The sequence below is a fragment of the Cuculus canorus genome, chromosome 36 (genome assembly GCF_017976375.1).
Source record: "Cuculus canorus isolate bCucCan1 chromosome 36, bCucCan1.pri, whole genome shotgun sequence".
Taxonomy (NCBI): Eukaryota; Metazoa; Chordata; class Aves; order Cuculiformes; family Cuculidae; genus Cuculus; species Cuculus canorus.
Window position 1 is genome coordinate 459507 of NC_071436.1, and position 21859 is coordinate 481365.

Consider the following 21859-nt stretch of genomic DNA (forward strand, 5'->3'; position numbering starts at 1 on the left):
TCCTCACCCCCACATCCCCCCCATTATCCCCCTCCTCACCCCAATATCCCCCCATTATCCCCCTCCTCACCCCATATCCCCCCATTATCCCCCTCCTCACCCCCATATCCCCCCATTATCCCCTTCACCCCCATATCCCCCCATTATCCCCCTCCTCACCCCCACATCCCCCCATTATCCCCCTCCTCACCCCATATCCCCATTATCCCCCTCCTCACCCCCATATCCCCCTCCTCACCCCCATATCCCCCCATTATCCCCTCCTCACCCCCACATCCCCCCATTATCCCCCTCCTCACCCCCATATCCCCCCCATTATCCCCCTCCTCACTCCCATATCCCCCCCATTATCCCCTCCTCACCCCCATATCCCCCCATTATCCCCCTCCTCACCCCAATATCCCCCATTATCCCCCTCCTCACCCCCACATCCCCCATTATCCCCCTCCTCACCCCCACATCCCCCCATTATCCCCCTCTTCACCCCCATATCCCCCCATTATCCCCTCCTCACCCCCATATCCCCCCATTATCCCCCTCCTCACCCCCACATCCCCCCATTATCCCCCTCCTCACCCCCATATCCCCCCATATCCCCCTCCTCACCCCCATATCCCCCCATTATCCCCCTCCTCACCCCCATATCCCCCCATTATCCCCCTCCTCACCCCCATATCCCCCCCATTATCCCCTCCTCACCCCCATATCCCCCCCATTATCCTCTCCTCACCCCCATATCCCCCATTATCCCCCTCCTCACCCCCATATCCCCCCATTATCCCCCTCCTCACCCCCATATCCCCCCCATTATCCCCCTCCTCACCCCCATATCCCCCCCATTATCCCCTCCTCACCCCCATATCCCCCCATTATCCCCCTCCTCACCCCCACATCCCCCCATTATCCCCTCCTCACCCCCATATCCCCCCATTATCCCCCTCCTCACCCCCACATCCCCCCATTATCCCCTCCTCACCCCCATATCCCCCCCATTATCCCCCTCCTCACCCCCATATCCCCCCATTATCCCCTCCTCACCCCATATCCCCCATTATCCCCTCCTCACCCCAATATCCCCCCATTATCCCCTCCCCACCCCCATATCCCCCCCATTATCCCCCCTCCTCACCCCCATATCCCCCCATTACTCCCCTCCTCACCCCCATATCCCCATTATCCCCCTCCTCACCCCCATATCCCCCCCATTATCCCCTCCTCACCCCAATATCCCCCCATTATCCCCTCCCCACCCCCATATCCCCCCCATTATCCCCCCTCCTCACCCCCATATCCCCCCATTACTCCCCTCCTCACCCCCATATCCCCATTATCCCCCTCCTCACCCCCATATCCCCCCCATTATCCCCTCCTCACCCCCATATCCCCCCATTATCCCCCTCCTCACCCCCATATCCCCCCCATTATCCCCCTCCTCACCCCCATATCCCCCTCCTCACCCCCATATCCCCCCCCCATCATTTTGTATCCCCCATTTCCCCTCTTCCATTGCCCCCCCCCCCCCAAACTCACGTTTCGGGGTCCGTCCCCCCCCCGGGGCAGGGTGCTGGTGTTGGGGGGCCGGGGGGGGGCCGCGGGGGGCGTAAGGCACGCAGGCGATGGGTGCTGGTGTCAGGCTTTGGGGGGCGGGGGGGGGGCGCCCGGCCGGCTCTGCTCTCCCTAAGGGCACTTCCGAGGGGGCCGGGACCAGGGCCGGGGGGGGCCGGGGGCCGAGGAGGGGGCGGCGGGGGGGCCCCAAAACTTGGGGGGGGAGCGGGAGGGGGGAAAGGAGACACCCCCAGACTTCGCTGCTCCTGGAGGGGAGAGAGAGAGAGAGAGGAGAGTTGGAGAAGTGGTGGGGGGAGAGGGGGTATAAGGGATTGGGGGGGGCAATGGGGGGGACACAGACATATTGGGGGGATATGGGGGGAGTATAGAGAATGGGGGGATATGGGGGGGAGTATGGGGGGAGTATAGGGGGGATATGGGGGGGATATGGGGGGATATGGGGGGAGTATAGGGAATGAGGGGGGATATGGGGGGGATATGGGGGGATATGGGGGGACTATAGGGAATGAGGGGGGACATGGGGGGGATATGGGGGGACTATAGGGAATGAGGGGGGGCAATGGGGGGATATGGGGGGACTATAGGGAATGAGGGGGGACATGGGGGGGATATGGGGGGACTATAGGGAATGAGGGGGGATATGGGGGGATATGGGGGGACTATAGGGAATGAGGGGGGACATGGGGGGATATGGGGGGACTATAGGGAATGAGGGGGGACATGGGGAGGATATGGGGGGATATGGAGGGGACTATAGGGAATGAGGAGGGGCAATGGGGGGATGGGGGGATATGGGGGGGCTATAGGGAATGAGGGGGGACATGGGGAGGATATGGGGGGATATGGGGGGGACTATAGGGAATGAGAGGGGGCAATGGGGGGGATGGGGGGGAATATAGGGAATGAGGGGGGACATGGGGGATATGGGGGGATATGGGGGGGACTATAGGGAATGAGGAGGGGCAATGGGGGGGATGGGGGGGATATGGGGGGACTATAGGGAATGAGGGGGGACACGGGGGGGATATGGGGGAATATGGGGGGACTATAGGGAATGAGGGGGGGCAATGGGGGGGATGGGGGGGATATGGGGGGACTATAGGGAATGAGGGGGGACATGGGGGGATGGGGGGGATATGGGGGATCTATAGGGAATGAGGGGGGACATGGGGAGGATATGGGGGGATATGGGGGGGACTATAGGGAATGAGGAGGGGCAATGGGGGGGATGGGGGGGATATGGGGGGACTATAGGGAATGAGGGGGGGCAATGAGGGGGATATGGGAGGACTATAGGGAATGAGGGGGGACATGGGGGGGATATGGGGGGACTATAGGGAATGAGGGGGGACATGGGGGGATATGGGGGGGAGTATAGGGAATGAGGGGGGAATGGGGGGATTGTAGGGAATGGGGGGATATGGGGGGAAATGGGGGGATACGGGGGGATGAGGGGGGAAATGGGGGGGACTATAGGGAATGAGGGGGGACATGGGGGATATGGGGGGAATATAGGGAATGAGGGGGGAAATGGGGGGATATGGGGGGACGTGGGGGGGAGTATAGGGAATGGGGGGGCAGTGGGGGGAAACATGGGGGGATATGGGGGGAGTATGGGGGGGAGTACAGGGAATGAGGGGGAAATGGGGGGGACATGGGAGGGGAGTATAGGGAATGGGGGGGACATGGGGGATATGGGGGGAGTATTGGGAATGAGGGGGGACTTGGGGGGAGTATAGGGAATGGGGGGCAGTGGGGGGGATATAGGGAATGGGGGTGACACAGGGGGACATTGGGGGGACACGGGGGTCTGGGGGGGGTTATAGGGGACACAGGGGGACATTGGGGGGACACGGGGGTCTGGGGGGGGTTATAGGGGACACAGGGGGGACACTGGGGGGACACGGGGGGACACACGTGGGGGCCACCGGGGGTCCCCGCCCCCACCTGTCTGTCCGGGGTGGCCCCGAGGCGTCGGGGGGGGCTCCAGGGGTCCCCGGGGAGGGGGTTCCACAGCCCCTGTGGCAGCGGGAACGAGGGGGGCCCGGGGGGGGGCTGCGCCGTCACCCCCCCCTGCGAACACAGCCACCATCAGCACCCCCAGTTCCTGACCCCCCCCCCAAACCCTTTAAAGACCCCCACAATTCCTTTAATGCCCCCCCAACCCCTTTAATGCCCCCCCAGTCCCATTCTGCCCCCCCCAGGTGCCCCCCAGCCCCACTTTTTCCCCCACTCTGCCCCCCCAGACCTACTTTCTGCCCCCCCAACCCCTTTAATGCCCCCCCAGGTGCCCAACAGCCCCACTTTTTCCCCCATTCTGCCCCCCCAGATCCACTTTGTGCCCCCCCAACCCCTCTAATGCCCCCCCAGCCCCACTTTGTGCGCCCCCAACCCCTCTAATGCCCCCCCAGCCCCACTTTGTGCCCCCCCAACCCCTCTAATGCCCCCCCAGCCCCACTTTGTGCCCCCCCAACCCCTTTAATGCCCCCCCAGACCCACTTTGTGCCCCCCCAACCCCTCTAATGCCCCCCCAGCCCCACTTTGTGCCCCCCAACCCCTCTAATGCCCCCCCAGACCCACTTTGTGCCCCCCCAACCCCTCTAATGCCCCCCCCAGCCCCACTTTGTGCCCCCCCAACCCCTCTAATGCCCCCCCCGCCCCACTTTGTGCCCCCCCAACCCCTCTAATGCCCCCCCAGCCCCACTTTGTGCCCCCCCAACCCCTCTAATGCCCCCCCCAGCCCCACTTTGTGCCCCCCCAACCCCTCTAATGCCCCCCCAGCCCCACTTTGTGCCCCCCAACCCCTCTAATGCCCCCCCAGACCCACTTTGTGCCCCCCAACCCCTTTAATTCCCCCCCAGACCCACTTTGTGCCCCCCAACCCCTTTAATGCCCCCCCAGACCCACTTTGTGCCCCCCCAACCCCTCTAATTCCCCCCCAGACCCACTTTGTGCCCCCCAACCCCTCTAATGCCCCCCCAGCCCCACTTTGTGCCCCCCCAACCCCTCTAATGCCCCCCCAGCCCCACTTTGTGCCCCCCCAACCCCTTTAATGCCCCCCCAGACCCACTTTGTGCCCCCCAACCCCTTTAATGCCCCCCCAGACCCACTTTGTGCCCCCCCAACCCCTTTAATGCCCCCCCAGACCCACTTTGTGCCCCCCCAACCCCTTTAATTCCCCCCCAGACCCACTTTGTGCCCCCCCCCCAACCCCTTTAATGCCCCCCCTGACCCCCTTTGTGCCCCCCCAACCCCTTTAATGCCCCCCCAGACCCACTTTGTGCCCCCCCAACCCCTTTAATGCCCCCCCAGACCCACTTTGTGCCCCCCCAACCCCTTTAATGCCCCCCCAGACCCACTTTGTGCCCCCCCAACCCCTTTAATTCCCCCCCAGACCCACTTTGTGCCCAACCCCTTTAATTCCCCCCCAGACCCACTTTGTGCCCCCCAACCCCTTTAATTCCCCCCCAGACCCACTTTGTGCCCCCCCAACCCCTTTAATTCCCCCCCAGACCCACTTTGTGCCCCCCAACCCCTCTAATGCCCCCCCAGACCCACTTTGTGCCCCCCAACCCCTTTAATGCCCCCCCAGACCCACTTTGTGCCCCCCCAACCCCTCTAATGCCCCCCCAGCCCCACTTTGTGCCCCCCAACCCCTCTAATGCCCCCCCAGCCCCACTTTGTGCCCCCCCCACCCCTTTAATTCCCCCCCAGCCCCACTTTGTGCCCCCCCAACCCCTCTAATGCCCCCCCAGACCCATTTTGTGCCCCCCCCACCCCTCTAACGCCCCCCCCCGGTGCCCCCCCCCACCTGCTCGGGGCTGCGGCTCCTGCGCCGTTTGAGGGGGGTGGGCAGCTCGTCGGGGGGGGCGGGGGGGGGATGGGCGGGGGGCACCGGCTGCACCACGGGGGGGTCGGGGGGGGGGCGCGCCCCGCTTTAGCTGCGCCCCCCGCTTCGACGAGAAGTTCCGCTTCTGAGGGGAGGGGGGGAGAAAGGGGGGGGAAATGGGGGTGTCATAGGGGTGTCCCACCCCCATTCCAGTCTCCCCAGTCTCCCCATTCCAGTCTCCCCAGTATCCTTTGCCCCCCCATTCCCAGTCTCCCCAGTATCCTTTGCCCCCCATTCCAGCCCTCCCAGTCTCCCCAGTCCCCGCCATTCCCAGTCTCCCCACTATCCCCTGCCCCCCCATTCCAGTCTCCCCAATGTCCCCAGCCCCCCCGTCCCCCCTGCCCCCCCATTCCAGTCCCCCCAGTCCCCCCCAGTCCCCCCATTCCAGTCCCCCCAGTATCCTTTACCCCCCCATTCCAGTCTCCCCAATATCCCCTGCCCCCCCATTCCAGTCCTCCCAGTATCCTTTGCCCCCCCATTCCAGTCCCCCCAGTCTCCCCATTACAGTCTCCCCAGTATCCTTTGCCCCCCCCACTCCCAGTCTCCCCAGTATCCTTTGCCCCCCCATTCCCAGTCTCCCCAGTATCCTTTGCCCCCCATTCCAGCCCTCCCAGTCTCCCCAGTCCCCGCCATTCCCAGTCTCCCCAGTATCCCCTGCCCCCCCATTCCAGTCTCCCCAATGCCCCCAGCCCCCCCGTCCCCCCTGCCCCCCCATTCCAGTCCCCCATCCCCCCCTGCCCCCCCATCCCAGTCCCCCCATTCCAGTCTCCCCAGTGTCCCCCCGTGTCCCCCCCACTGCCCCCCATGTCCCCCCCCTCACCCCCCTGTCCCCCCACATCCCCATCACCCCCCCTGTCCCCCCCATATCCCCGTCACCCCCCTGTCCCCCTCAAATCCCCGTCACCCCAATCGTCCCCCCCACATCCTTGTCACCCCCCCTGTCCCTCCCACATCCTCGTCCCCCCCCATCCCCCCCAAATCCCCACCTCGGGGTGCAGCAGGCTCCAGACCTGCTGGAGGGGGGGCAGCGTCCTGGCCCGGGCGGGGGGCGGGGGGGCCGAGGGGTACCCCCAAAGCTGGGCCTGAAAGGAGGAACACACACACACATTGAGGGGTGTCATTAAGGCAGAGGACACCCCCAGATGTCCCCAAAAGGGGGGACACACACATTGAGGGGTGTCATTAGGGCAGAGGACACCCCCAGATGTCACCAAAGGGGGGACACACACATTGAGGGGTGTCATTAGGGCAAAGGACACCCCCAGATGTCCCCAAAGGGGGGGACACACACACATTGAGGGGTGTCATTAAGGCAGAGGACACCCCCAGATGTCCCCAAAGGGGGGGACACACACACATTGAGGGGTGTCATTAAGGCAGAGGACACCCCCAGATGTCCCCAAAGGGGGGGACACACACACATTGAGGGGTGTCATTAAGGCAGAGGACACCCCCAGATGTCCCCAAAGGGGGGGACACACACACATTGAGGGGTGTCATTAAGGCAAAGGACACCCCCAGATGTCACCAAAGGGGGGACACACACACATTGAGGGGTGTCATTAAGGCAGAGGACACCCCCAGATGTCCCCAAAGGGGGGACACACACATTGAGGGGTGTCATTAAGGCAGAGGACACCCCCAGATGTCCCCAAAGGGGGGGACACGTGTCATTAGGGCAAAGGACACCCCCAGATGTCCCCAAAGGGGGGGACACACGACACCCACGATGTCCCCATCTCCCCCCCTGTCCCCCCCGTACCTGCTGGAGGCGCCCGATGCGGGCGATGTCCCCCCCGCGGTGGCCGATGTCCCCTCGGTGGTGGCCTCGGTGGTGGCACCGTGGAGTCGGGGGGCTGTGGTAGCAGCCGGGGGGTTCCTCCAGATCGGGGGGGGCCTCGGCCAGCGGCGACGGCGGTTCCCACGGCTGCGGCTGCAGCGCCCGCACACAGCCCTGCAGCGACTCCAGCGTCCCGGGGGGGGCACGGGGGGGGGCCCTGAGGGAGGAGGGGGGGGGGGTCAGAATCAGGGGGACCCCCCCAGGGACCCCTCATAGGGACACCCCCCATAGGGACACCCTATAGGGACACCCTTCCCTGTAGGGACCCATCATATGGACACCCCCCAGGGACTCCCCCCCCCCAGTGACCCCCCCTAGAGATGCCCATAGGGACCCCCAATAGTGACTCCCCCCCATAGGGACACCCATAGGGACCCCCAATAGTGACTCCCCCCCATAGGGACACCCCCCCATAGGGACCCCCCCCCCCAGAGACACCCATAGGGACCCCCAATAGTGACTCCCCCCCATAGGGACACCCCCCATAGTGACCCCCCCCCAGAGACACCCATAGGGACCCCCAATAGTGACCCTCCCCCCCCCATAGGGACCCTCAATAGTGACCCCCTCCCATAGGGACCCCCCCTAAAGACACCCATAGGGACCCCCAATAGTGACCCCCTCCCATAGGGACACCCCCCCAGGGACCCCTCCCATAGGGACACCTCATAGGGACCCCCCCCAGGGACGCCCCCATAGTGACTCCCCCAGCGATCCCCATAGGGACACCCATAGGGACCCCCAATAGTGACCCCCCCCCATAGGGACACCCATAGGGACCCCCTCCCAGTGACCCCCATAGGGACCCCCAAAGTGAACCCTCATAGGGACCCCCGCAGGGACCCCCCCAGAGACTCCCAATGGGGACCCCCCCATAGAAACCCCCCATAGGGACCCCCAAAGGAACCCCCATAGGGACTCCCCATAGGGACCCCCTGTGGGGTTCAGACCCATAGAGACCCCCCCCCCAGAGACCCCTCTATGGGGCTCAGACCCATAGAGACCCCCCCCGGTGACTCCTGTGGGGCTCAGACCCATAGAGACCCCCCCGGTGACCCCCTGTGGGGGCTCAGACCCATAGAGACCCCCCCCCCAGAGACCCCTCTATGGGGCTCAGACCCATAGAGACCCCCCCGGTGACCCCCTGTGGGGCTCAGACCCATAGAGACCCCCCCCTAGAGACCCCCTGTGGGGGCTCAGACCCATAGAGACCCCCCCCCGGTGACCCCCTGTGGGGCTCAGACCCATAGAGACCCCCCCCAGAGACCCCCTGTGGGGGCTCAGACCCATAGAGACCCCCCCCGGTGACTCCTGTGGGGCTCAGACCCATAGAGACCCCCCCCGGTGACCCCCTGTGGGGCTCAGACCCATAGAGACCCCCCCCCAGAGACCCCCTGTGGGGGCTCAGACCCATAGAGACCCCCCCCCGGTGACCCCCTGTGGGGCTCAGACCCATAGAGACCCCCCCCAGAGACCCCCTGTGGGGGCTCAGACCCATAGAGACCCCCCCAAGAGGTCACTCAGACCCATAGAGACCCCCCCCCCCCAGCAGAAAATGGGGGGATATGGGGCAGACTTAGGGGTGGGGGTTGTGGGTATTTGGGGAGTGACTTGGGGGTCTCAGCCCCCCCAAACTTGGGGGGCAGCGCTTACCCTGGGCTGTAGTAGGACTTGTGGGGGGGTCCCCCATTGCCGCCGGGGGGGGGGCGGGAGGTGGGGGGGCAGCGGCGCCTGCCCGACGCTGGAAGAGCACCTGTGGGGCAGAGATGGGGGGGACCCCCAAGTGTGGGGCAGAGACCCCTAAGTGTGGGGCAGGGACTCCAAGAAATGGGGATCTCTCCCCCCCCCTCCGTGATATGTGGGGCAGTGGGGGGGAAGGGTGGTGGGTCCCGTGGGGCAGAGTGGGGCAATGTGTGGGGCAGTAGGGGGGGTCCCCATAGGGCAATGTGTGGGGCAATGTGTGGGGCAGGGTACATAGTGGGGGCAGCCAGGATTGGGGGGGGGCAGTTTGTGGGTCGCTGTGGGGCAGGATGTGGGTCGCTATGGGGCAGGTACCTGGTGGGGCAGGTGTGGGGCAGGATGTGAGGCGCTGTGGGGCAGTGTGGGTCACTGTGGGTCACTCTGGGGCAGTGTGTGGGTTGCTGTGGGTCGCTATGGGGCAGTGTGTGGGTCGCTGTGGGTTGCTATGGGGCAGGTACGTGTTGGGGGGCAGCCAGGCCCGGGGGGGCAGTGTGTGGGGCAGGATATGAGGTGCTGTGGGGCAGTGTGGGTCACTGTGGGTCACTGTGGGGCAGTGTGTGGGTCGCTATGGGTCGCTATGGGGCAGGTACCTGTTGGGGGGCAGCCAGGCCCGGGGGGGGCAGGATGTGTGGGGCAGGATATGAGGTGCTGTGGGGCAGTGTGGGTCACTGTGGGTCGCTATGGGGCAGTGTGTGGGTCGCTATGGGTCGCTATGGGGCAGGTACCTGTTGGGGGGCAGCCAGGCCCGGGGGGGGCAGGATGTGTGGGGCAGGATATGAGGTGCTGTGGGGCAGTGTGGGTCACTGTGGGTCGCTATGGGGCAGTGTGTGGGTCGCTATGGGTCGCTATGGGGCAGGTACCTGTTGGGGGGCAGCCAGGCCCGGGGGGGGCAGGATGTGTGGGGCAGGATATGAGGTGCTGTGGGGCAGTGTGGGTCACTGTGGGTCGCTATGGGGCAGTGTGTGGGTCGCTGTGGGTCGCTATGGGGCAGGTACGTGTTGGGGGGCAGCCAGGCCCGGGGGGGCAGTGTGTGGGGCAGGATATGAGGTGCTGTGGGGCAGTGTGGGTCACTGTGGGTCACTGTGGGGCAGTGTGTGGGTCGCTATGGGTCGCTATGGGGCAGGTACCTGTTGGGGGGCAGCCAGGCCCGGGGGGGGCAGGATGTGTGGGGCAGGATATGAGGTGCTGTGGGGCAGTGTGTGGGTCGCTATGGGGCAGTGTGTGGGTCGCTGTGGGTCGCTATGGGGCAGGTACCTGTTGGGGGGCAGCCAGGCCCGGGGGGGGCAGGCGGCCCAGGCCCCACTGCAGCTCAGGCTCCCCACGGCGAAGGGGTCCCGTCCGGCCCTGCCCCCCAACGGCTCCACCGCGCGATGCATCCAGCCCTGCCCCACGGCGGCGCCGCCCCACGGCACGTCAGACCCACGGCGACGACGCCCCACGGCGAGCTCTGACCCATAGACAGCCCTCCCTGCCCCATAGAGGCCCCTGTGCCCCATTGACACCCCTGTGCCCCATAGACAGCCCTCCCTGCCCCATAGACACCCCTCTGCCCCATAGAGGCCCCTGCACCCCATAGACAGCCCTCCCTGCCCCATAGAGGCCCCTGTGCCCCATTGACACTCCTGTGCCCCATAGAGAGCCCTTGTGCCCCATAGACACCCCTCTGCCCTATAGACAGTCCTGTGCCCCATAGACAGCCCTGTGCCCCATAGACAGTCCTCTCTGCCCCATAGACACCCTTCTGTGCCCCACAGACAGTCCTCTCTGCCCCATAGACAGCCCTGTGCCCCATAGAGGCCCCTGTGCCCCATTGACACCTCTGTGCCCCATAGACAGCCCTCTGTGCCCCATAGACAGCCCTGTGACCCATAGACAGCCCTCTCTGACCCATAGAGGCCCCTCTCTGCCCCACAGACGCCCCTTGTGACCATAGAGGCCCCTCTCTGCCCCCCAAGTAGCCCCATAACCCCCCCAAAACAGCCCCATAGACGCCCAAACTGCCCCATAGATCCCCAAACTGCCCCATAGATCCCCAAACAGCCCCATAGACCCCCAAACTGCCCCATAGACCTCCCAAACTGCCCCATAGCCCCCCCAAACTGCCCCATAGCCCCCCCAAACTGCCCCATAGACCCCCCCAAACTGCCCCACAGATGCCCAAACAGCCCCATAGACACCAAAACAGCCCCATAGCCCCCCAAAACTGCCCCACAGACGCCCAAACAGCCCCATAGACACCAAAACAGCCCCACAGACCCCCAAGTAGCCCCATAGCCCCCCCCATAGCCCCCCACTCACCAGTCTTGGGGTGCCGGACACCTGGGTCCCCCCCGGGCCCCCCCGTTAGGGGAGGGGCAGCCCCGGGGGGAGGGGTGGCTGTAGGGGGGGGGGAAGGAGGGGGGGTCCCCGCCCTCACTGCACCTGAGGGTTAAATGTGTGGGGCACACAGAGATGGTTATGGGGCAGCCGAGGTGGGGGGGTTGAGGGGGTTGGGGGGAGTCGAGGCGGTTATGGGGCAGCTGGGGGGGGGGGGTTATGGGGCAGCTGTGAGTGGTTATGGGTGATTACAGGCGGTTATAGGGCAGCTGTAGGTGGTTATGGGGCAGCTGTGGGTGGTTATGGGGCAGCTGTGGGTGGTTATAGGCGATTACAGCTGGTTATGGGGCAGCTGTGGGGGGTTATGGGGCAGCTGTGGGGGGTTATGGGGCAGCTGTGGGTCGTTATAGGCGATTACAGCTGGTTATGGGGCAGCTGTGGGTGGTTATGGGGCAGCTGTGGGGGGTTATGGGGCAGCTGTGGGGGGTTATGGGGCAGCCATGGGCCGCTATGGGGCAGCTGTGGATGGGCATGGGGCAGCCATGGGCCGCTATGGGGCAGCTGTGGGTGGTTATGGGGCAGCCGTGGGCCGCTATGGGGCAGGACCCCAATACGGAAGTGCTGGGGCGGAAGTGGGCGTGGCCTCGCGGTGACGCGCACTGCGTGGGCCCAGGTTCCCCTTCCCCCCCCCAATACACCCACGGTGTCCCGGGCTGAAGCCCCGCCCCTATCCCTCAAGCCCCGCCCCTCTCCCTCAAGCCCCGCCCCTCACCTCCGCGGCGACGCTGTCGCAGCCAATCACAGGGCGCCCCTCTCCTCGCAGCCAATCATCGTTCCCCTCCGGCTTCCGGCTCGGCCTGTGGGAACCAATGGGGACGGGCGGTCAGCGCAGGGGGCGGGGCCAGAGGAGGGGGCGGGGCCAGATGAATAGGCGGGGCCAGATGAGGGGGCGGGGCCAGAGGGGAAACCCCAGCGGAGAGCGGGAAGGGGGCGGTCCCCATTGCTGCCCCACAGCCGCCCCATAACTGCCCCATGGCTGCCCCACAACCACCTCACAGCTGCCCCATAACTGCCCCATTGCTGCCCCATAACTGCCCCACAACCACCTCACTGCTGCCCTACAGGATTGCCCCATAGATGCCCTATGGGACTGCCCCATTGCTGCCCCACTGCTGTCCCACAACCACCTCACAGCTGCCCCACACGTGTGACCCACAGCCCCACATGTGCCCCATAACTGCACACATTGTGACCCACAACCCCACACACATGACCCACAGCCCCACACATATGACCCACAGCCCCACATGTGTGACCCACAGCCCCACATGTGCCCCATAACTGCACACATGTGACCCACAGCCCCACATATATGACCCACAACCCCACACGTGTGACCCACAGCCCCACACGGGTTACCACAGCCCCACACACGTGACCCACAGCCCCACATGTGACCCATAACTGCACATATGTGACCCACAGCCCCACACGCGTGACCCACAGCCCCATATGTGATCCATAACCCCACACAGGTGACCCACAGCCCCACACGCGTGACCCACAGCCCCACATGTGCCCCATAACTGCACACGCATAACCAACAGCCCCACACACGACCCACAGCCCCACATGTGTGACCCACAGCCCCACATGTGCCCCATAACTGCATACACGTATGACCCACAGCCCCACATGTGACCCATAACTGCACACACGTGACCCACAGCCCCACACATATGACCCACAGCCCCACACGCGTGACCCACAGCCCCACACGTGCCCCATAACTGCACACGCGTGACCCACAGCCCCACATGTGCCCCATAACTGCACATGCATGACCCACAACCCCACACGCGTGACCCACAGCCCCATATGTGACCCACAGCCCCACACGCGTGACCCACAGCCCCACATGTGCCCCATAACTGCACATGTGTGACCCACAGCCCCACATGTGCCCCATAACTGCACACACGTGACCCACAGCCCCACACATGTGACCCACAGCCCCACATGTGCCCCATAACTGCACACATGTGACCCACAGCCCTACACGCGTGCCCACAGCCCCACATGTGCCCCATAACTGCACACGCGTGACCCACAGCCCCACACATGTGACCCACAGCCCCATATGTGTGACCCACAACCCCATATGTGCCCCATAACTGCACACGCGTGACCCACAGCCCCACACGCGTGACCCACAGCCCCACACGTGCCCCATAACTGCACACATATGACCCACAGCCCCACACGCGTGACCCACAGCCCCACGTGCCCCATAACTGCACACATACGACCCACACCCCCCCCCCCCCGTGCCCCCTAAGCGCACCCGCGTGCCCCCCGTGTCCCCTCACCGTCACCGTGTCCCCCCCGTGTCCCCTCACCGTCCCCACGTGGTGACACCGCGAGTCCCGGCCGCGCGTGGGCACGGACACCCCCCGCCTTCGCCCCGTGACGTTGGCGCCATCGGTGACGCCATCGCCCGGGACAGCGGGGAAAGCCCCGGGGGGAGACACGGGGACACGAGGGGACACGAGGGGACAGGAGGAACACGGGGGGACACGGGGGGACGAGGGGACATTAGGACATAGGGGACACGGGGACAAGAGGGGACACGAGGGGACACGGGGGACACGGGGGGACGAGGGGACATTAGGACATAGGGGGACACGGGGACATGAGGGGACACAGTGACGTGGGGGGACAGAAGGGGACAGTAGGATGGGGGGGACATGGGGACAAGAGGGGACAGGAGGGGACAAGAGGGACACAGAGGGATGAGGGGACATTAGGACATGGGGGACACGGGGACAAGTGGGGACACAGTGACATGGGGGGACAGAAGGGACACAGGGGGACAGAAAGGGACATTAGGACACAGGGGGACACGGGGACGGGGGGACACAGAGCGATGAGGGGACATTAGGACTCAGGGGGACATGGGGGGACAGAAGGGACATTAGGACACAGGGGGACACGGGGACAAGAGGGGACACGAGGGGACAGAAGGGACACAGAGGGATGAGGGGACATTAGGACATAAGGGACAAGTGGGGACACAGTGACATGGGGGGACAGAAGGGACACAGGGGGACAGAAGGGGACAGTAGGACACGGGGGGGACATGGGGACAAGAGGGGACACGAGGGGACAAGAGGGACATGGAGGGAATATGGGGACACAGAGGGATGAGGGGACATTAGGGCACAGGGGGACATGGGGGACAGAAGGGGACATTAGGACACAGGGGGACACGGGGATAAGTGGGGACACAGAGGGATGAGGGGACATTAGGACAGAGTGACATGGGGGGACACGGAGGGGACATGGGGTCACGGGGGGACAGAAGGGACATGGGGGTACACGGGGGACATGGGGTCATGGGGACACAGGGGGACAGAAGGGGACATTAGGACACGGGGTGACATGGGGACAAGTGGGGACACAGAGGGATGAGGGGACATTAGGACACAGTGACACGGGGGGACACAGAGGGGACATGGGGACACTGGGACATGGGGGGACAGAAGGGGACACAGAGTGATGAGGGGACATGGGGGACACACACAGAGGGATGAGGGGACACGAGGACAGAGGGACAAAGGGGGGACACGGGGGGACATGGAAGGACACATGGGGACACGAGGGTGGACATGAGGGGACATGTGGGGACACGGAGGGGACACGGAGGGACACGGAGGGGACATGGGGACACAGAGGGACACGGAGGGGACACAGAGGGACACGGAGGGGACATGGGGACACAGAGGGACACGGAGGGACACGGAGGGGACATGGGGACACAGAGGGACACGGAGGGGACACAGAGGGACACGGAGGGGACATGGGGACACAGAGGAACACGGAGGGGACACGGGGACATGGGGACACACGGAGGACACACGGAGGAAGATGGACACGCGTGAGGACTTGGGGACACGGAGGGGACATGTGGGGACATGGGGACAGGAGGAGACTGCGAGGGGTGACGGGCAGGACATGTGGGGACACGGGGACATGTGTGGGGACACGGGAAGGACACGGAGGGGACATGGGGACATGGGGACACACGGAGGGCACATGGGGACACGGACAGACATGGAGGGGACACGGGGACACACGGAGGGCGCGGATGGACACGGAGGACACTTGGGGACACGGGGACACATGGAGGACACACGGGGGCAAGGGGACACACAGGGACACATGGAGGACATGGGGACACACGGGGACACATGGAAACATGGAGACACACGGAGGGGACATGGGGACACACGGAGGGGACATGGGGACATGGAGAGACACGGAGGGGACACATGGAGGGGACACGGGGACATGGACAGACACAGAGGGGACGGAGGGGACACGGGGACACAGAGGGGACACGGAGAGACACGGAGGGGACACGGGGACATGGAGGGGACATGGGGACACACGGAGGGGACACGGAGGGGACATGGGGACACAGAGGGGACACATGGAGGGGACACATGGAGGGGACACGGGGACATGGACAGACACAGAGGGGACATGGGGACACACAGAGGGGACACGGAGGGGACATGGGGACACGTGAAAACACGGGGTGACACGTGGGGACACACAGGGGGACACCGGGAGGGGGGCGGGGGGAGATGGCACACGACACGCAACCACACGCTCCCAGTATCACCAGTAACGGCATTCCCAGTGCTCCCAGTACGACCAGTAACGGCATTCCCAGTGCTACCAGTACGACCAGTAACAGCATTCCCAGTGCTCCCAGTATCGCCAGTAACGGCATTCCCAGTGCTCCCAGTATGACCAGTAACGGCATTCCCAGTGCTCCCAGTATCACCAGTAACGGCATTCCCAGCTCCCCGGTGCTCCCAGTATGACCACTAATGGCATTCCCACCTCCCCAGTGCTCCCAGTATCACCAGTAACAGCATTCCCGGCTCCCCAGTGCTCCCAGTATGACCAGTAACGGCATTCCCGGCTCCCCAGTGCTCCCAGTATGACCAGTAACGGCATTCCCAGTGCTCCCAGTATCACCAGTAAAGGCATTCCCACCTCCCCAGTGCTCCCAGTATCGCCAGTAACAGCATTCCCAGCTCCCCAGTGCTCCCAGTATGACCAGTAACGGCATTCCCAGTGCTCCCAGTATCACCAGTAACGGCATTCCCGGCTCCCCAGTGCTCACGGCATTCCCGTCTCCCCAGTGCTCCCAGTATGACCAGTACTGGTGATCCCAGCTCCCAGTACAATCCTGAGATATGGCTTCTCCTCCCAGTACTCCCAGTACCTGCCACTCACACTCCCAGTATTCCCAGTATCACCCTTACCAGGCACCTCCAGCTCCCAGTATCCCCAGTATAGCCCTTACCAGGCACCCCCAGCTCCCAGTATCCCCAGTACAACCCTTACCTGGCACCCCCAGCTCCCAGTATCCCCAGTATAGCCCTTTCGAGGCCCCCTCAGCTCCCAGTATCCCCAGTATGACCCTTACCTGGCACCCCCAGCTCCCAGTATTCCCAGTATCACCCCTACCTTGCACCCCCAGCTCCCAGTATGACCCTTACCTGGCACCCCCAGCTCCCAGTATCCCCAGTATGACCCTTACCTGGCACCCCCAGCTCCCAGTATCCCCAGTATGACCCTTACCTGGCACCCTCAACTCCCAGTATTCCCAGTATCACCCCTACCTTGCACCCCCAGCTCCCAGTATGACCCTTACCTGGCACCCCCAGCTCCCAGTATCCCCAGTATGACCCTTACCTGGCACCCTCAGCTCCCAGTATTCCCAGTATCACCCCTACCTTGCACCCCCAGCTCCCAGTATGACCCTTACCCGGCACCCCCAGCTCCCAGTATCCCCAGTATGACCCTTACAAGGCACCCTCAGCTCCCAGTATCCCCAGTATGGCCCTTACGAGGCACCCCCAGCTCCCAGTATCCCCAGTACACCCCTTACCTGGCACCCCCCGTCTCCCAGTATCCCCAGTATAGCCCTTTCGAGGCACCCCCAGCTCCCAGTATCCCCAGTATAGCCCTTACCAGGCACCCCCAGCTCCCAGTATCCCCAGTACACCCCTTACCAGGCACCCCCAGCTCCCAGTATGACCCTTTCGAGGTACCCCCAGCTCCCAGTATCCCCAGTACACCCCTTACCAGGCACCCCCAGCTCCCAGTATAGCCCTTTCGAGGCACCCCCAGCTCCCAGTATCCCCAGTACACCCCTTACCAGGCACCCCCAGCTCCCAGTATGACCCTTGCGAGGCACCCCCAGCTCCCAGTATCCCCAGTACACCCTTTACCTGGCACCCCCGTCTCCCAGTCCCCGTCCTAGACCTCTCCCAGTGCTCCCAGTGCCCCCCCCCGCCGCCGCTCCCCGCCCCCAGTACTCCCAGTATGGGCAGGCCCTGCCCTCCCAGTTCTCCCACACCCACCTTATCAGAGCGCCGCACCCAGCCCAGCCCGGGCCACTCGGCTCTTGGGGGGGGGGGGGTGGATTTGGGGGGGTCCCCACCCCTGGGGATCCCCCAAACCAGACCTGGATGCACCCCCAAACCACAGCCTCTCACAACCCCCCTGTACAGCCCCCCCAGAACCCCCAAATCCCCCCAGAAACCCCCCCAGATTCTCCCCCAACACCCCAAATGCCTCCTTGTTACCCCAAATTCTCCAACACAAACAACCACAAACCCCCTAAATCCCCTCCCAAGGACCTCCAGACCCCCTAAATCCCCCCCTCAGGACCCCCAGACCCCCTAAATTCCCCCCCCAGGACTCCCAGACACCCCAAATTCCACTCTGACACCCCCAATTCCTCCCTTAAAACACCCCCAGGCCCCCTCTAACACCCCCAAATTCCTCCCCAGGATCCCCAACACCCCAAATGCCTCCTTGTTACCCCAAATTCTCCGCCACAACCAACCACAAACCCCCTAAATTCCCCCCCCAGGACTCCCAGACACCCCAAATTCCACTCTGGCATCCCCAATTCGTCCCTTAAAACACCACCAGGCCCCCTCTAACACCCCCAAATTCCTCCTCAGGATCCCCAACTGTACCCAATTCCCCCTCGATACCCCCAAATTCCTCCACAAACACCCCCCCAGCACCTCAAAATTCCTCCCCAGGATCCCCAACACCCCAAATGTCTCCTTGTTACCCCAAATTCTGCACACATCCACACACCCCCCGACAACCCTGGACGCCTCTGACACCCCTAAACCTTCCCCAGGACCCCCAGACACCCCAAGTTCCACCTTGACACTCCCAATTCCCCCCTTAAACAACCCCAGACACCCCAAATTTCCCCCTCCCCCAGATCCCTTGATCACCTCTAGGCCCCCCCTGACACCCCCAATTCCTCCTTAGGATCTCTGACACCCCAAATTCCACCTTGACACCCTAAATTCCCTTCCTTTGACACCATCGGACTCCCCAAATTCCACCCCTCAGGATCCACAACACCCCAAATTCCTCTTTGATGCCCCAAATTCCTCTCCCAAACACCTCCGGGCCCCCTGGACAACCCCAAAATTCACCCTGACACCCCAATTCTACCTCCTCCCCCCCAAAATTCCAGTGTTGTCCCCCCTTTTTTACCTCAGGGGAGTCAGAACCCCCCCATTTCACCTCAGTGCGGTTAAAGACCCCCCTTTTACCTCAGCTTAGGGTCATATCCCCCCCATTTTACCTCAGTTTTGTCCCTTTGTCACTTCAGGGCCCCCCTTTCCCCTCAGTACAGACTCCCCCCAAAGTTTAACAGCTTTGCACCCCCAAATTCACCTCAGGGAGGTCGGAGTACCCCATTTTACCTCAGAGGGGGTCAGGGTCCCTCTTTTAGCTCAGTGAGACCCCCCCCAATTCACCTCAGAGGGCTCAGGACGCCCCCATTTCACCTCAGGGGGGTTAAAGACCCCCCTTTTACCTCATCTTAAGGTCGTGTCCCCCCCTTTTTACCTCAGTTTTGTCCCTCTGCCACTTCAGGGCCCCCCTTTCCCCTCAGTACAGACCCCCCCCAAAGTTTAACAGCTTTGTCCCCCCTTTTTTACCTCAGGGGACTCAGAGCCCCCACATTTCACCTCAGTGGGGTTAAAGACCCCCCTTTTACCTCAGCTTAGGGTCGTGTCCCCCCCATTTTACCTCAGTTTTGTCCCTTTGTCACTTCAGGGCCCCCCTTTCCCCTCAGTACAGACCCCCCCCAAAGTTCAACAGTTTTGTCCCCCCTTTTTTACCTCAGGGGAGTCAGAGCCCCCCCTTTTACCTCACCTTAAGGTCGTGTCCCCCCCCATTTTACCTCAGTTTTGCCCCTCTGTCACTTCAGGGCTCCCCTTTTCCCCTCAGTACAGACCCCCCCCCAAAGTTTAACAGCTTTGTCCCCCCTTTTTTACCTCAGGGGAGTCAGAGCCCCCACATTTCACCTCAGTGGGGTTAAAGACCCCCCTTTTACCTCAGCTTAGGGTCATTCCCCCCCATTTTACCTCAGTTTTGCCACTTCAGGCCCCCCTTTCCCCTCAGTACAGACCCCCCCCCCAAGTTTAACAGCTTTGTCCCCCCTTTTTTTACCTCAGGGTAATCAGAACCCCCCATTTCACCTCAGTGGGGTCAAAGACCCCCCTTTTACCTCATCTTAGGGTCGTGTCCCCCCCTTTTTACCTCAGTTTTGTCCCTTTGTCACTTCAGGGCCCCCCTTTCCCCTCAGTACAGACTCCCTCCAAAGTTTAACAGCTTTGCACCCCCAAATTCACCTCAGGGAGGTCGGAGTACCCCATTTTACCTCAGAGGAGGTCAGGGTCCCTCTTTTAGCTCAGTGAGACCCCCCCCCAATTCACCTCAGAGGGCTCAGGACGCCCCCATTTCACCTCAGGGGAGTCAGAGCCCCCCCTTTTACCTCAGCTTAGGGTCATTCCCCCCCATTTTACCTCAGTTTTATCCCTCTGTCACTTCAGGGCCCCCCTTTCCCCTCAGTACAGACCCCCCCCAAAGTTTAACAGCTTTGTCCCCCCTTTTTTACCTCAGGGGAGTCAGAGCCCCCACATTTCACCTCAGTGGGGTTAAAGACCCCCCTTTTACCTCAGCTTAGGGTCATTCCCCCCCATTTTACCTCAGTTTTGTCCCTCTGTCACTTCAAGCCCCCCCTTTGCCCTCAGTACAGACCCCCCCAAACTTTAACAGCTTTGTCCCCCCTTTTTTACCTCAGGGGAGTCAGAGCCCCCCGTTTTACCTCAGCTTAGGGTCGTGTCCCCCCATTTTACCTCAGTTTTGTCCCTCTGCCACTTCAGGGCCCCCCTTTTCCCCTCAGTACAGACACACCCCCCAAAGTTTAACAGCTTTGCACCCCCAAATTCACCTCAGGGAGGTCAGAGTACCCCATTTTACCTCAGAGGGGGTCAGGGTCCCTCTTTTAGCTCAGTGAGACCCCCCCCAATTCACCTCAGAGGGCTCAGGACGCCCCCATTTCACCTCAGGGGGGTTAAAGACCCCCCTTTTACCTCAGTTTAGGGTCATTCCCCCCCATTTTACCTCAGTTTTGCCACTTCAGGCCCCCCTTTCCCCTCAGTACAGACCCCCCCCCCCAAGTTTAACAGCTTTGTCCCCCCTTTTTTTACCTCAGGGTAATCAGAACCCCCCATTTCACCTCAGTGGGGTCAAAGACCCCCCTTTTACCTCATCTTAGGGTCGTGTCCCCCCCTTTTTACCTCAGTTTTGTCCCTCTGCCACTTCAGGGCCCCCCTTTTCCCCTCAGTACAGACACACCCCCCAAAGTTTAACAGCTTTGCACCCCCAAATTCACCTCAGGGAGGTCAGAGTACCCCATTTTACCTCAGAGGGGGTCAGGGTCCCTCTTTTAGCTCAGTGAGACCCCCCCCAATTCACCTCAGAGGGCTCAGGACGCCCCCATTTCACCTCAGGGGAGTCAGAGCCCCCCCTTTTACCTCAGCTTAGGGTCATTCCCCCCCATTTTACCTCAGTTTTATCCCTCTGTCACTTCAGGGCCCCCCTTTCCCCTCAGTACAGACCCCCCCCAAAGTTTAACAGCTTTGTCCCCCCTTTTTTACCTCAGGGGAGTCAGAGCCCCCACATTTCACCTCAGTGGGGTTAAAGACCCCCCTTTTACCTCAGCTTAGGGTCATTCCCCCCCATTTTACCTCAGTTTTGTCCCTCTGTCACTTCAAGCCCCCCCTTTGCCCTCAGTACAGACCCCCCCAAACTTTAACAGCTTTGTCCCCCCTTTTTTACCTCAGGGGAGTCAGAGCCCCCCGTTTTACCTCAGCTTAGGGTCGTGTCCCCCCATTTTACCTCAGTTTTGTCCCTCTGCCACTTCAGGGCCCCCCTTTTCCCCTCAGTACAGACACACCCCCCAAAGTTTAACAGCTTTGCACCCCCAAATTCACCTCAGGGAGGTCAGAGTACCCCATTTTACCTCAGAGGGGGTCAGGGTCCCTCTTTTAGCTCAGTGAGACCCCCCCCAATTCACCTCAGAGGGCTCAGGACGCCCCCAT

General features: G+C 62.9%; 1 protein-coding gene and 1 long non-coding RNA gene across 2 annotated transcripts; both read right to left on the bottom strand.

Annotated features, from left to right (window-relative positions):
* Positions 1–1677: 1677 nt before the first annotated feature.
* Positions 1678–7565, bottom strand: LOC128849958 (lysine-specific demethylase 6B-like). The gene is made up of 4 exons (XM_054052699.1): positions 7546–7565; positions 7218–7452; positions 6442–6537; positions 1678–1758 (listed from the first exon to the last, which is right to left on the bottom strand). The coding sequence occupies exons 1-4, from the start codon at positions 7563–7565 to the stop codon at positions 1678–1680; spliced, it is 432 nt and encodes a 143-aa protein (XP_053908674.1).
* A 1382-nt stretch (positions 7566–8947) lies between these two features.
* Positions 8948–17723, bottom strand: LOC128849995 (uncharacterized). The gene is made up of 5 exons (XR_008447518.1): positions 17663–17723; positions 12124–12208; positions 11334–11456; positions 10290–10417; positions 8948–9048 (listed from the first exon to the last, which is right to left on the bottom strand). It is a non-coding gene; the product is annotated as an uncharacterized LOC128849995 (long non-coding RNA).
* Between the last annotated feature and the right edge of the window lie 4136 nt (positions 17724–21859).